Source organism: Phyllobates terribilis, unplaced genomic scaffold, assembly GCF_046119375.1.
Source record: "Phyllobates terribilis strain yellow unplaced genomic scaffold, ASM4611937v1 Scaffold_8__6_contigs__length_399053987, whole genome shotgun sequence".
Classification (NCBI taxonomy): Eukaryota; Metazoa; Chordata; class Amphibia; order Anura; family Dendrobatidae; genus Phyllobates; species Phyllobates terribilis.
This window is the reverse complement of record NW_027362768.1, coordinates 174,631,396-174,647,248: the sequence shown is the minus strand read 5'-3', so window position 1 is coordinate 174,647,248 and position 15,853 is coordinate 174,631,396. Positions and strand designations below refer to the sequence as shown.

At 42.7% G+C, this 15,853-nt stretch overlaps 1 protein-coding gene across 15 annotated transcripts in view; it reads left to right on the top strand.

Moving 5' to 3' along the window:
- Nucleotides 1-15,623, top strand: part of DOCK7 (dedicator of cytokinesis 7) — a 119,569-nt gene extending 103,946 nt beyond the window's left edge. For 10 of the 15 annotated variants that reach the window (XM_073643798.1, XM_073643795.1, XM_073643807.1 and 7 more), the window contains 9 exons: nt 415-546; nt 1,236-1,250; nt 5,398-5,523; nt 8,973-9,062; nt 9,237-9,473; nt 12,105-12,248; nt 12,518-12,624; nt 13,416-13,583; nt 13,756-15,623. In XM_073643798.1, coding sequence (XP_073499899.1) covers nt 415-546; nt 1,236-1,250; nt 5,398-5,523; nt 8,973-9,062; nt 9,237-9,473; nt 12,105-12,248; nt 12,518-12,624; nt 13,416-13,583; nt 13,756-13,798 — 1,062 coding nt within the window. In that variant the 3' untranslated portion in view covers nt 13,799-15,623. Of the gene's footprint in view, nt 1-414; nt 547-1,235; nt 1,251-5,388; nt 5,524-8,972; nt 9,063-9,236; nt 9,474-12,104; nt 12,249-12,517; nt 12,625-13,415; nt 13,584-13,755 lie in introns of all 15 variants that reach the window. The other 5 variants (XM_073643799.1, XM_073643808.1, XM_073643797.1 and 2 more) reach the window with 1 other exon arrangement.
- Nucleotides 15,624-15,853: the final 230 nt, after the last annotated feature.

Here is a 15,853-nt window from a genome sequence, read left to right as displayed (position 1 = left end):
TGCTCCTCCTTCCCTCACCGAGAAAGAGGGAAGCTGCAGCTGTAGAGGCTGAGAGGAGGAGCTGCTCAAGAAGATATCTGCTCCTCCTTCCCTCACAGAGAAAGGGAAGCTGCAGCTGTAGAGGCTGAGAGTAGGAGCTGCTCAGGGAAGATATCTGCTCCTCCTTCCCTCACAGAGAAAGAGGGAACCTGCAGCTGTAGAGGCTGAGAGGAGGAGCTGCTCAGGAAGATATCTGCTCCTCCTTCCCTCACAGAGAAAGAGGGAACCTGCAGCTGTAGAGGCTGAGAGGAGGAGCTGCTCACGAAGATTGTCTCAGAGCGCACAGCCCAGCGACGACATCACAGCAGTCGGTGACCATACACCTCTGCTCCTCACCTTCACTCATTTTTTTTCTGGTTAATGACTGTCTTCCAGGCTGGAATGTACGAGGCCGTGAACGACGTCTACAAAGTCCTCATCCCCATCCATGAAGCCAACAGGGACGCCAAGAAGCTGTGTGCAATTCACGGTAAACTGCAGGAAGCGTTCAGCAAGATCGTCCACCAGGTAACGAGAGACTGTCGGTGACAGTGCACCCGACAATTGCCCCAGATAGTAGTCATGTGACCTCAATACTAATTATTGTCACATAGCCCCCTCTAGTGCACGCCACGTGTAATGCAGGGCACAAATTTCTTCTGATTTCCTCTTTAAATATGAAATATCTGCCAAAAATGAAGGCGTCTTGTACATCCGCGCTGACATTTACTGCCAGACAGCGCAGGTCTAAGATGAGGAGCGCGCGGTTACCGCCTCCCTGCAGAGCTGACCTTCTCCAGCAGAAGCAGCAATGCCCCCGGCGGAGCCGCTCACTCGTCATCTCCCGGCTCTTATATAAGTAATAGATAAAAGTCCGGATATTCTGCCCTAAATATAAAGACGTCACCGAAGTGCCGATAATTGTAGAGTTTATAAGAGTGAATTCAGACTAATCATCGATCTCCATCACACTCTGCAAAGAAAAAGAATAATTTAAATATTTCCTTTTTGCACTGACCTGTCATGTAATGTTTTGGGTTTTTTTGTCGCAGGGTAAGAGGAGGCAGCCGGTGCACTACAATTCCCAGAATGCATTTCCCGAGTGTTGGTCACGTTGGCTGTATTTCGAGGCATGCTGGGAGTTGTAGTCCTGCGGCGGCTGCCTCCGCCTGTGAGTGTGCACTGTTGACGCTGTTTTTTATCTCCTTGTTACACAGAGTACTGGCTGGGAGGTAGGTACCGTGCAGTCAGAAAAGACCACTAATAGTCTGAGCCCCTCTGCAATGCTTGACCCACATGTGCTAGCAGTGGGCTGTGTGCTGTGACCATTAACCAGACACATTGCACCCTCTGGTCATGGTAAAGTCCAGCTAGACCTAGTGCATGACGTTCACACCGTGACACTAATAAGTGACCATCACGTCACTCTCATCATCCTCCTCCAGAAGTAGTGCTCTCTCCATCAACACCTGTCTCAACCCCTCCCCCTTCTCCACCCTCCCCTGCACCTTCAAAATCAAGGGGTCGATTCAGCCCTTTTTTATTTTCTTTCTGTAACCTTTAGTTTACAGGACTCAAAAAAACTGCTCACTGGGACCCACATACACCATAAAAACATGGCCTCCATGGCGCTGCCGGCAGTGGACAGGAGACTTTTATGGTCCCAGTGCATCGAAGGAGAAAAACGACGCAACGTTGCAAATATTCTTAATTAAAAACTCCCTACATTTTTGTGTATACAGCTCCTCTGCTGAGCTTTGTGTCTCCGGGGTAACAGACTACAAATTAAGCCTGTGTAGTCTGATCCTGTAGTCATGTACAGTGGGTACGGAAAGTATTCAGACCCCTTTGTTCACTCTTTGTTTCATTGCAGCCATTTAGTAAATTCTAAAATGTTCATTTGTTTTTTTCAGTGAAGATGGGGTGCAGAGTGTACTTTAATGAGAAAATAAATGAACTTTTTAGAATTTACCAGATGGCTGCAATGAAACAAAGAGTGAAAAATGTAAAGGGGTTTGAATACTTTCCGTACCCACTGTATTTCTCCACATCTGAGCTTTCCGACTTAACCTACAAAACACAGTTTGTTTGTAACCATGAAGATGCATAGGAACTGTGTACACAAAACGGGAGAGCAAAGGATTATTTTCCTTCCAAGTAGAGGACACAGGAAGGAGGCGTCACATGATTGCAGGATCCGACTACACAGGGTTTGTTTGTAGTCTGCAGCCGTGGAGACGATTGGAAATTCTTTCTCTATTTGCAAAGTTTTTATTTTCATCCTTTATATTTTTCGTTTGCATCGGAGAAATAAAAGTCCTGAGTGCAGTGGACGGAGACAGAAGGAGCCGGCACATGCCCTAAATGTCTGGTAGAAGAATGCGGCCACCAGGAATGGCTGGAAGGCTGCGCACAACCCAATCTCTTCAGGCATTTATGGCACATCCTGCGCATATGTCTTAAAGGTCTGAGATGGTAATAGCCCTTTATCAGGAACATAATATGTGGACAGCCCCTATTAAGAAAAGTATTAGGTGTGCTCCATCTACTGTGTATCTCCTGCTCAAGCAAATCTGGTTTTATAATAGGATCTCCACCAACAGAATAGTGAGCGCTGCTCTGGAGTATAATACAGGATATAACTCAGGATCAGTAATGTAATGTATGTACACAGTGACTGCACCAGCAGAATAGTGAGTGCAGCTCTGGAGTATAATACAGGATGTAACTCAGGATCAGTACAGGATCAGTAATGTAATGTATGTACACAGTGACTCCACCAGCAGAATAGTGAGTGCAGCTCTGGAGTATAATACAGGATGTAACTCAGGATCAGTAATGTAATGTATGTACGCAGTGACTCCACCAGCAGAATAGTGAGTGCAGCTCTGGAGTATAATACAGGATGTAACTCAGGATCAGTAATGTAATGTATGTACGCAGTGACTCCACCAGCAGAATAGTGAGTGCAGCTCTGGAGTATAATACAGGATGTAACTCAGGATCAGTAATGTATTGTATGTACACAGTGACTGCACCAGCAGAATAGTGAGTGCAGCTCTGGAGTATAATACAGGATGTAACTCAGGATCAGTAAAGTCTTTAGAATCTGAGAAGAAATTTTAATGGTTGAGATCAGATTTTAGCATTTACAGACTTGTTTCCACACAATTTGTGACCTTTTTTAACCTTTGGGCTATTAATTCCTTTCGGGCAGATTATTTAGTCCTGATTATTTGACCTCCGTTTGGCTAAATCGACCCTTGAAGTTGCCGTTCCCCCGTGTGTCGTTCCTCCCGCATGCCGACATCCATCATCATCTTCCGTTGCTTTATAGGATCTGTGGCCGGCTGAGAAGGTGTGGACCCCCGAGTACTTGCTGGTACTTGTAGTACGACAGCCTCCAGTCAGCCACCGATCGCTTACCTTCGCTTTTCACGCATGTCGCTTGTACTTAACACTTTCCTCTCCATCCTAACCCCGCTGGCCTCTGCATCGCCCTCCTCCCCTCCCCCGGCCGGCACCACGTCCCATCATTGCACTTGTACGTTTTCCAGTTAAATATTTTGTTTTTCTCCATTTTAGTTTTTGGATGATCCCTAATTAAAATAATTTGTTTTGTTTTTTTCCCGCCCTTCTCCCACTGTCTCCCCCGGTTGCTGACCCTTCTGTCCCCACTTTTTACTCTTGTCTGTTGTGGTAAGTTCCATCTCCTGGATATTAGTTTTATGTCTCATTTAACTTCAGCCAAGAGAAAAAAAAAAACAAAAAACACGATAATTAACGATTGACCCTTTATGCGCCGGATTGCCGGAAGTTTGTGGAAGTTTTTGAATTGGATGTAACTTTTTAAACAAATAAAAGTCCCCATTTTAGTGAACTGTAACTTTTCCCACTTACAGTTTTCTATGTTGGGTGTAAGGAACGACCCGGCCGCCGGTGCTGCCTCTCCCTCTGTGATGATGTGGATGACCCCCATTCCCCTCCAGCCCCCCGCAGCAATGACGAGAGGGGTTCACCGTGCGTTATATAACCATATGGTGGCTGTGCGCTATCTCTCGGCTCTGTTAACGGCTCTGTGGTGTAATCTCCTCTCTCATGCTGCCCTATTATTTTTTTTTTTCTTCTGGAAAATAATAGGTTAATCAGCGCTTTTAGTTTCCTGTTATCCTCTGTGCTGCTGTGCGCGCCCACCTACACTGGTCCCTTATAGTTATTGTCACATTGAACACACACACTGTAGAGATATTCATCATTCCCAGGTCTAGTCCCTCACAACCGGCTCCAGTCTGTCAGAGCTTGCTGGGAGTTGTAGTTCTGCAACACTTCTAGTTGACTTTGCAGAATGGAGGCTGTCATCATTACTTCACCCTTTCTGCCGCCGTCTAGTCTAACATGGATGATGAGTTATTATATGCACTAAAGGGTGTGCACACTTTTGCAATCAGCATTTTTTTTTATGTTACCGTTTTGTGTATACAGCTTCTATGCAAACCAATGTGTCTCCATGATTGCATCCTACAAACAAACTCTGTGTGTAGTCTGATCTTGCAGTATTTCTGTTTCAGAGGTAGTGATTGTAGGATCAGACTTGTTTGTAGTCTGCACCCATGGAGACGCGTAGAGGCTGTATACATGAAACTGTAAGATTCAAGAACATTTGCAAAGTGGCTTTCCTCTTTTTTTTTTTTTTTGCATTTTTGATGCATATATGAGATGTATAGAGCATCTTCAATCCTTTGGATCTAAAAAAAAAACAGGTTTGCAAAAGTATTCATACCTTTTAAATAAAAGTTATCATTGGTTTAACTGAGTGCAGTGGATGCAGCATTTACAATTAGTGAATCGCGGCTCCATTTTTGCTGCCCGAGTGCAGCAGAGCGGAGCTTTTCTTGCTAAATCGCGGCAAAACTGCATCGTTTTGCATAAAAAAATGCGCCGCTCTGATCGCCGCCTACATTTCCTAATGTAATCAGTGGTCTTCTTGATTCGCCGTGCTTTACTCATCTTGCACCGAGCTGGAGTTGGATCATATTACTTTCCACATTCAGAGCTGTATTCCCGTCCTGTCCTTCTTCTGCTGGTTCAGTGTCTGCACTGATAATGCTCTGCTGTACTGCAGTCTGATGCAGTAACCACTACAGCTCACAATGCATCAGAATACAGTCAGGGTTTGTCTGCCGGACTGGAGTTGTGAGACAGGAGAGTTGTGAATGCAGCTCTGAAGCTTAGGAAAAGCTATAGCTGAAGATCCGTGCAAGATGAGAACAGCAGAGTCTTAATGTTGTGTATTGATGTCCAGAGTGTCCCATGTGGTTCTTTCTGTCGGTCTTTACCCTTGTGATGATTTAGCCTCCCTCTTGTCCCCAGGACGGGAAGAGAATGTTTGGGACGTATTTCCGTGTGGGGTTTTACGGAACCAGATTTGGAGACTTAGACGAACAAGAGTTTGTTTACAAAGAGCCAGCAATAACCAAACTAGCGGAAATCTCCCACCGGCTGGAGGTAAAACACCGATGATATCTGTAGAGATCGGGACTGGAGTAGGAGCTGTGCATGGAGTTCTGCACGTTGGATAAATACATGGTCATTACAGGGAAATATCATCTGTGCCTATCTTATCTATATAGAGAAACAGGGAGGCAGTACTATCTGTGCCCAAGTCATTTATCTAAGGAGACAAGAAGGCAGTACTATCTGTGCTGATGTTATTTATATATGAAGACAAGAAGGAGCTACTGTCTGTGCCTGTCTTTTTATATAGGGAGACAAGAAGGCAGTACTATCTGTGCCCAAGTCATTTATATAAGGAGACAAGAAGGCAGTACTATCTGTGCCCAAGTCATTTATCTAAGGAGACAAGAAGGCAGTACTATCTGTGCTGATGTTATTTATATATGAAGACAAGAAGGAGCTACTGTCTGTGCCTGTCTTTTTATATAGGGAGACAAGAAGGCAGTACTATCTGTGCCCAAGTCATTTATATAAGGAGACAAGAAGGCAGTACTATCTGTGCCCAAGTCATTTATATAAGGAGACAAGAAGGCAGTACTATCTGTGCCCAAGTCATTTATATAAGGAGACAAGAAGGCAGTACTATCAGTGCCCAAGTCATTTATATAAGGAGACAAGAAGGCAGTACTATCTGTGATGATGTTATTTATATATGAAGACAAGAAGGAGCTACTGTCTGTGCCTGTCTTTTTATATAGGGAGACAAGAAGGCAGTACTATCTGTGCCCAAGTCATTTATATAAGGAGACAAGAAGGCAGTACTATCTGTGCCCAAGTCATTTATATAAGGAGACAAGAAGGCAGTACTATCTGTGCCCAAGTCCTTTATATAAGGAGACAGGAAGGCAGTACTATCTGTGCCCAAGTCATTTATATTAGGAGACAGGAAGGCAGTACTATCTGTGCCCAAGTCATTTATATAAGGAGACAAGAAGGCAGTACTATCTGTGATGATGTTATTTATATAAGAAGACAAGAAGGAGCTACTGTCTGTGCCTGTCTTTTTATATAGGGAGACAAGAAGGCAGTACTATCTGTGCCCAAGTCATTTATATAAGGAGACAAGAAGGCAGTACTATCTGTGCCCAAGTCATTTATATAAGGAGACAAGAAGGCAGTACTATCTGTGCCCAAGTCATTTATATAAGGAGACAAGAAGGCAGTACTATCTGTGCCCAAGTCATTTATATAAGGAGACAAGATGGAGGTACTGTCTGTGCCTGTCTTTTTATATAGGGAGACAAGAAGACAGTACTATCTTTGCTGATGTTATTTATATAGACGGGAAGGCAGTACGGTCTGTGCCTAAAATCATTTTGTATATAAAAAAAGGAGGCAATACTAGCGGATCCTACATAATTTTTATAGATAGTATACCTACAAACGACTACACAACAACCATGTCAATCAGATAACATTTTATTAAATATTAAAATATGATCAAATGGGACATAAAACAGGTGGATAAACAAGGCGGGGGACAAATATAAACTCACACAATACTGATTGCCATAATACATACAGAATTTATATAGTATAGACCAATAATTCACTCTAGGTAGATAAATTCCTCTAATAAATTGAATCAAAATAATATAGTGGATGTGGAATCAATTTGCCCAATAGTAATAAAATTCATCAAGCCAAAGATATTCCACCCTGGACAACTACTAAGTATAATGTAAAAAAAAATCAATTCCTAAAATAAATAATGAAGTAAAGTGACAATGCATCAATACATATATATGAATTTGATCTAAATGTAACATGCATGTCCGCAGAAGGATATAATCAATCATATGAGTCCACAACCTACTAAAGTGACAGTGCACTCTTACAGTGACCGTGCGTGATGAAAGCTATTATACCAAGAGGTGGTAAAGGTACACAAACTACTAAAGTGACAGTGCACTCTTACAGTGACCGTGCGTGATGAAAGCTATTATACCAAGAGGTGGTAAAGGTACACAAACTACTAAAGTGACAGTGCAATAGTGTCAGAGCATGGTCAAAGTAAGTATAGATTACATACCGCATCAGTAAGATTGTGTGGTGTCCACGCAGCCTGGTCCCAACGCGCGTTTCGCCATTTGGGCTTTGACGATGGATTGTGTAAGTTTATATTTGTCCCCCGCCTTGTTTATCCACCTGTTGTTTTATGTCCCATTTAATAATATTTTAATAATAAAATTTGTTGTTATCTGATTGACATGGTTGTCTAGTCGTTTGTAGGTATACTAGTAATTCATGGTTATACAGCAGTAACTAGCATGTAAAACTATTCTCTTGGATTAATACTTTTTATAGAGACAGAGAGGCAGTAGTATCTGTGCCTTCCTGTATTTTTATATAGAGGCATGAAGGCAATACTATCAGCACCTATATAATTTATTTAGATAGTGAGGTTGTACTATCTGTACCTACATTATTTATACAGAGTAAAATAGTATTATCTCTGCATATATCATTTGTACAGGGAGGCAGTACTATCTGTGCCCACACTATTTATCTATAGATACAGGGATGCAACACTGTGACAACTTCATTAACCTAGGAATAAAGGGAGATGGTACTTTCTATGCCTACATAATTTATTTAGGAAGACAGTGAAGTTGTACTATCTGTCCCTAGATCATATACAGGGAGAGACAGAGAGGCAGCACTATCTGTATCTGTATAATGCACAGGGAGGCAGTACCATTTATATTTGCATAATTTATATAGAGACAGGGAGCGAATACTCTCTATACCTCCACAATTTATATGGAGAAAAAAAGGCAGTACTATCTACATCTACACAATATGTAGAGACAGGGAGGCAGTACTATCTACACCTAACCAATCTATATTCTATAGAGAGAGACAAAGATGCAGCACTATCTGTGCCTATATAATGTACAGAGTTGTGACAGGGAGGCAGTACTATCTGTGTGTAACCAATCTGTATTATAGAGAGACAGAGATGCAGCACTATCTGTGCCTATATAATGTACAGAGTTGTGACAGGGAGGCAGTACTATCTGTGTGTAACCAATCTATATTCTATAGAGAGAGACAGAGATGCAGCACTATCTGTGCCTATATAATGTACAGAGTGACAGGGAGGCAGTACTATCTGTGTGTAACCAATCTGTATTATAGAGAGACAGAGATGCAGCACTATCTGTGCCTATATAATGTACAGAGTGACAGGGAGGCAGTACTATCTGTGTGTAACCAATCTGTATTATAGAGAGACAGATGCAGCACTATCTGTGCCTATATAATGTACAGAGTGACAGGGAGGCAGTACTATCTGTGTGTAACCAATCTGTATTATAGAGAGACAGAGATGCAGCACTATCTGTGCCTAGATCATTTACGGTTAATGGCAATTTTTGTGTCTTCATTGACCGGTGAATGTCTGACTCTGTGTAATCCGCACCCTTCTCTTTCTGTAGGGGTTTTACGGTGAGCGTTTCGGGGAGGACGTCGTGGAGGTCATTAAGGATTCCAACCCAGTCGACAAATGTAAATTAGATTCTAATAAGGTAACGGAGAAGATTCCAGATCTCTTTTTTTGTTGTTTTTCTGTTGGGTACTGATCTATTCTGCAGCGGCTGCATCAGTATGATGGATCTCTATGTGTGGAGCCTTCAGATGTGCAGACCCCAAATGTTTTTCCTTGGAGGATTACAGCATTTTCCGTTGTCGTCCGTCCGCAGGCGTTCATCCAGATCACCTACGTGGAGCCGTTCTTTGACACCTATGAGATGAAGGATCGGATCACCTACTTCGACAAGAACTACAACCTGCGGCGGTTCATGTACTGCACGCCCTTCACCCTGGACGGAAGGGCGCACGGGGAATTGCACGAGCAGTTCAAGAGGAAGACGATCCTGACCACGTCGCACGCGTTCCCCTACATCAAAACCCGGATAAACGTCATTCACAAGGAGGAGGTGAGGGGCAGCGATCTATGGTCGCACGACCTCTGCCAACGTTACTATAAGCAAGCAGAGATGTTACACAGAAAGCGCAAAGTATTTTCAAAAGTTGCAGAACTTTTTTTTTCTACATTGAAACTCCAAAGTCTAAAAACTCCCAAGTTCTGAAGCTTTGGCGCAACCCGTTGCAGCAATCTGTATAGTCTCTAATGTTCCTCCGGTTTCCAGGAATTTATATTGGAAGTAGTGATCCCTGTAGTTTATTTTGCTCTCAGGGATCTTGGGAAATTGGGCAACAACCGATGTTTCCAGAAGCAGAAGGTTTTTTTTTTTTTTACCTAACTTAAAGGGATATTATCAAGTTGTCTCTTGAGCAGCTCAGAGCTCTGTAGTCTCCCTACTTCCCGCTTTCTTGTAGGGCGGCCTCTCCTCCTTGCGTGACAGTTTTGGTCAGCAGCAGAGCTGAAGTACTTGTAGAAGTATAAAGCTCAGCACATGTTCTGCTGTAACACATTCAGGTAGTGGTGGTTTGTTCTGTTGCTATCACTGTATTTACATAGAGATAATAGGGTGTTTGACCAAGCACACAGCTCAGGACAGTGAGAGCCCTGATTTAGTAGACCTGATCTGAAAGTTGCCAATGCTCGGGCTGGTGATTTTGCAAGATTTACAGTTATATGAAAAAGTTTGGGCATCCCTATTAATCTTAAGCTTAATGTTTTATAAAAATTGGTGTTTTTGCAACTGCTATTTCAGTTTGATCTATGTAATAACTGTTGGACACAGTAATGTTTCTGCCTTGAAATGAGGTTTATTGTACTAACAGAAAATGTGCAATCTGCATTCAAACAAAATTTGACAGGTGCATAAGTATGGGCACCTCACCAGAAAAGTGACATTAATATTTAGTGGATCCTCCTTTTGCAAAAATAACAGCCTCTAGTCGCTTCCTGTAGTTTTTAATGAGATCCTGGATGAAGGTATTTTTGATCATTCCTCTTTACAAAACAATTCTAGTTCAGTTAAGTTTGATGGTCGCCGAGCATGGACAGCCCTCTTCAAATGATCCCACAGATGTTCAATGATATTCAGGTCTGGGGACTGGGGTGGCCATTCCAGAACATTGTAATTGTTCCTCTGCATGAATGCCTGAGTAGATTTGGAGCGGTGTTTTGGATCATTGTCTTGCTAAAAGATCCATCCCCTGCGTAACTTCAACTTTATCACTGATTCTTGAACATTATTGTCAAGAATCTGCTGATACTGAGTGGAATCCATGCGTCCCTCAACTTTATCAAGATTCCCGGTGCCGACATTGGCCACACAGCCCCAAAGCATGATGGAACCTCCACCAAATCTTACTGTAGGTAGCAAGTGTTTTTCTTGGAATGCTGTGTTTTTTTGACGCCATGCATAACGCCTTTTTGTTTCACCAAACAACTCAGTCTTGGTTTCATCAGTCCACAGGACCTTCTTCCAAAAAGAAATTGGCTTCTCCAAATGTGCTTTTGCATACCTCAGCCGACTCTGTTTGTGGCGTACTTGCAGAAACGGCTTCTTTCGCATCACTCTCCCATACAGCTTCTCCTTGTGCAAAGTGCGTTGTATAGTTGACCGATGCACAGTGACACCATCTGCAGCAAGTTGATGCTGCAGCTCTTTGGAGGTGGTCTGAGGATTGTCCTTGACTGATCTCACCATTCTTCTTCTCTGCATTTCTGATGTTTTTCTTGGCCTGCCACTTCTGGCCTTAACAAGAACTGTCCCTGTGTTCTTCCATTTCCTTACTATGTTCCTCACAGTGGAAACTGACAGGTTAAATCTCTGAGACAGCTTTTTGTATCTTTCCCCTGAACAACTATGTTGAATAATGTTTGTTTTCAGATCATTTGACAGTTGTTTTGAGGAGCCCATGATGCCACTCTTCAGAGGAGATTGAAACAGGAGAACAACTTGCAAGTGGCCACTTTAAGTAGCTTTTGTCATGATTGCATACACCTGGCTATGAAGTTCAAAGCTCAATGAGGTTACAAAACCAAAAAAAGTGCTTTAGTAAGTCAGTAAAAAGTAGGTAGGAGTATTTGAAACAAGAAAATGATAAGGGTGCCCATACTTATGCACCTGTCAAATTTTGTTTGAATGCAGATTGCACATTTTCTGTTAGTACAATAAACCTCATTTCAAGGCAGAAACATTACTGTGTCCAACAGTTATTACATATATCAAACTGAAATAGCTGTTGCAAAAACACCAATATTTATAAAACATTAAGCTTAAGATTAATAGGGGTGCCCAAACGTTTTCATATAACTGTATAATAACATCTCTTCAAAATCTGAGAGGAAGACAGGAGGATTACTCCTGTATACAATTCAAGGGGCTGGAGCGAAGTGACTGGGATGTTGAGAGTTAACTCCTTTCCTGGATTGTAACTACTGTACTTTGGCTCTGAAGGTCGAGCTCCATGGAAACTAGCTGTACACTATAAAAGAGAAAAGCTCTCAGAATGAAAGCAGATAGAACAAGCAAGTCAATTGCAAACTTGCTTATTTTCATGCTAACTAATTAAAAGAAATTTAAAAATGTGAGAGCACCCTTTTTTTAAGTGAATCTTGGGGTGACTGATTGCTTCTGTGCGCGTTGCAGATTATTTTGACTCCTATTGAAGTCGCCATCGAGGACATGCAGAAGAAGACTCAAGAGTTGGCCTTTGCCACCCACCAGGATCCGGCCGATCCTAAAATGCTGCAGATGGTCTTACAGGGCTCTGTGGGGACGACCGTCAATCAGGTCAGTTCTGATCTCCGGCTGCTGCTGTGCGTAGCACGGCGGTGACCTCACATAGAGATGGCGATGACATATTCATCCATTTCTATAAAGCAGAAGCCGTGGTAGAATTTCCAGTAGTGATGTCGCACTGCCCCATGGGTTTTTAAGTATTGGCCTCTACCCTGATCACGGCCAGTAGATACTTCATTCCTTGGTGGCGTTCAATACGGCGGCACACTTGGGGGGGGGGGGGGTGATACATTAATGTCTCATGGTCGCTTCTCTTGCAGGGTCCGCTGGAGGTCGCTCAGGTGTTTTTGTCAGAGATTCCAAACGATCCCAAATTATTCCGCCATCATAACAAACTGAGACTCTGTTTTAAAGACTTCACAAAAAGGTATGTTTCCCTTTAAGGATAACCACTCTCCATAGGATAAATTATGGGTCACCCATGCAATGCCTTTATATCCATTGATTTCAATACATTTCTTTCTGCAAGAGTTAACCAAGAATCCATCAGTGAGCTCATTTTGGTACAGTTTGTGTGGCTTATCTTTTTCTCATCTCCTCTGTCCTTGACTTATGACCACAGATCACATCAAAGTTAAGTTGAACTTTCATGTGGTTTTAAATTAATTAAGAAGAGCTCAGAAAAAGACAGACAAGAGTTACAAACTTTTAGAACGAGCTCACTGATGGATTTTCAATTAAATCATTCTGCAGCCATCAATATACAAAAAGCCAAACTGCAAATTTTTAAAATTATTTTTAGCACCAAATACATAAATTACCTCGAAAGTGTCCATAGTGACTATTCACAAACAGCGCCACACCTATCTTCAGGTTGTGCTTGGTATTGCAGCTTAGCCTCACTCACTTATATGGAGAGGGATCAGAATACGTTCTATTTGGGAATCCTCTGCTTTTCTGTGCTATGATTGTCCGTCTGATAATCCGGAATATCCAGCACTTATCAGGTCCCATTGATGCTGGATTAAAGACATTTTATGCACGACTTTTAAAGAGAGCGTGACCTCTTCTGCCCGGTCCCAGTCGTGCAATGTCCTGTAAGCACCATGAGACTGAAGATCTGATGGTTGTTGTGGATGGATGATGGGAGTAGTTCCTTCCTGTGCTCTAGGGGAATGTCGCAGCCGTTTCAGCCCTGCCCTGTGTATTTTCCAATAGGTGCGAGGACGCTCTACGAAAGAATAAGAGTCTCATCGGTCCGGACCAGAAGGAATATCAGCGGGAGCTGGAGCGTAACTACCACCGCCTGAAGGAGGCGCTGCAGCCGCTCATCAACAGGAAGATCCCACAGCTGTACAAGAACGTGGTGCCCATCACATGTCACAGGTAATCGGCAGCCGCCATGTAGGGGTCCCTGGCTGACCTAGGCCGTAAGAAGGGGGGGTCACTGTTTGTATTTTGCAGTAGTTTTCACATTGATGAGCGGCCGAGATCCCCTCGTCCACTATTCCCGTCGGACCCCTACATTGTTTACATTATTGCTTTCTGTGCTCTGTAGGGATTCGTTCAGTAGAATGAGTCTAAGAAAAATCGACTTGTGATGTGAAGAAAGTTGGGGGTCGCTCCTCCCTAAGGAACCGATACCTAGCAGAAAGCATTGGGGGCAGAGGACACAGGCGCCCGTTGCAGAGAACAGACCCCGGTCCTGCACGTTGCGGCACCGTCCTCACCAGAGTGCTGGGATTTTGCCGTCAGACTGTTACAAGATGGTCCATTATCGCAACGCTCAGCGTTACTCTGGATTCCATCATTTCACGATTATTCATTTCCTGTGGTACAAGAATCCATTATTTTTTATCACTATTTATGGAAATTGCATTTACTTGTATTAAGTTTCTATTAATTTATATTCCACTTTATCATTTTAATATTTTTTAAAGGTACTCCATTTCTGTATGTTATTACCAATGATTTATTTTTAAAAATCACAAATTGAACCACAGCCATAAAGTTGTGAATGATTTATAGGAAGAGACATTGAGTCCCGGCACTAAGCTCCCCGATTCCTGCGCGGTGACCATGGTCCTGACAACTTTGTGCTTTTTGCTGTCTTTTTCTTTCTTTACATAATTTCTAGGGCTTTTTTAGATCTGAAGGTTCCGACAAGAAAAAATATAACTTTCTTCATCTTAAGTTTCTTTTTTTGTTTTTTTTTTCATGGACGGTCAATTATAGCCACCACCGTGGAGATGCAACTATCGGCACGAAAATATTCCCATTATTGGTGGTGATATCATCTCAGCCATTTTTTTTGTTTCCCATCGCTACTTTACATCGGTCGATTACTCAGGGCCATCTGCTCCAAACATGGAAAGGAGTTTTATTACTTTATTTATTGGAGTAGCTAATGATGGTACTTATCTTTTAAGACCCAGAATGCTTTTAAGGTACAATATGGCGGCTCGTGCGTTAATCTTAACGTAACTACATAAATTGCCAAACCCTACGATCTTCCACTGTTATATACACGTCTTGTTGTGACATTAGAGTAGAAGCACCTTGGAGAAATGTTCTCCGGAAGAAGCCATTTATATTTTTTTTATTCAGCATTTTGTGTCCGTATTCTACGTCCATTCGGCTCACACTGGGAGTTGTAGTTTTTGCTGCCAGTTTGGAGGGTTGGGAGTTGTCCGGGTCCACTTCTCTGTTCCCATTAGCGTGGAGAAGATGCAGAATTTTAATCTCCATGAAAGAGCAGAAGCGGTCAACACAGCTTGGGGTGGACTAGGTAGATTTCAAGGTCTCGAGCTAGAGTTCAGGAAACAGATTTGCAGGACTGTGGTCGCCAGCTGAGAGTCTTGCAAACTTGCTCCTACTTGACTGCACCTTCTCGGATTATTATGTCCGGGGCGATATCACTTGCTCCTACTTGACTGCACCTTCTCGGATTATTATGTCCGGGGCGATATCACTTGCTCCTACTTGACTGCACCTTCTCGGATTATTATGTCCGGGGCGATATCACTTGCTCCTACTTGACTGCACCTTCTCGGATTATTATGTCCGGGGGGATATCATCATTCCGGCAGGGCATCACGCTTGGAAAATCGACTGGTAATGGGAAGTTCTCAGAGCTTTGGTCCGGCAGCCACAGCCGACCGGCCCGTGGATAAGGGTACTGAGGCTTTTTGCTCGACTCTCTCCAATTCCTCGTAGGTAGGTGTCCTTTACACAGCACAAGTTACTTTCCAGCCATCCACGCTTAGGAATATTACAAGCATTCAATTGGCAGGTAAACGTTTCCTAGTCACTGATGGGTTACTAAATTGTAGCTATTTATTGCTCTTCAGCCTTTGTGCTCAGATTATATTCCGTGTATATTTTGTATTGTATTATTTGGACACATTAAACTATGAAATATTTTTACTTGTGAAATCTGAGTCATTTATATCACATGATAGATGGGTAAATACAATACTAATAGTACAGAGCTCCACATCCCCCCACACATGAATGAGAAAGGGGGGGTTATTACATGTTACCTCCTGTATGTGGAAATTAGTACTCAGCGTAAAAAATTTTTCCTGTGGCCCTCATTGGGCAATACTGAAACCATGGATGTTGACAATCTGATCATCCCCCTACTTGCACTAGCC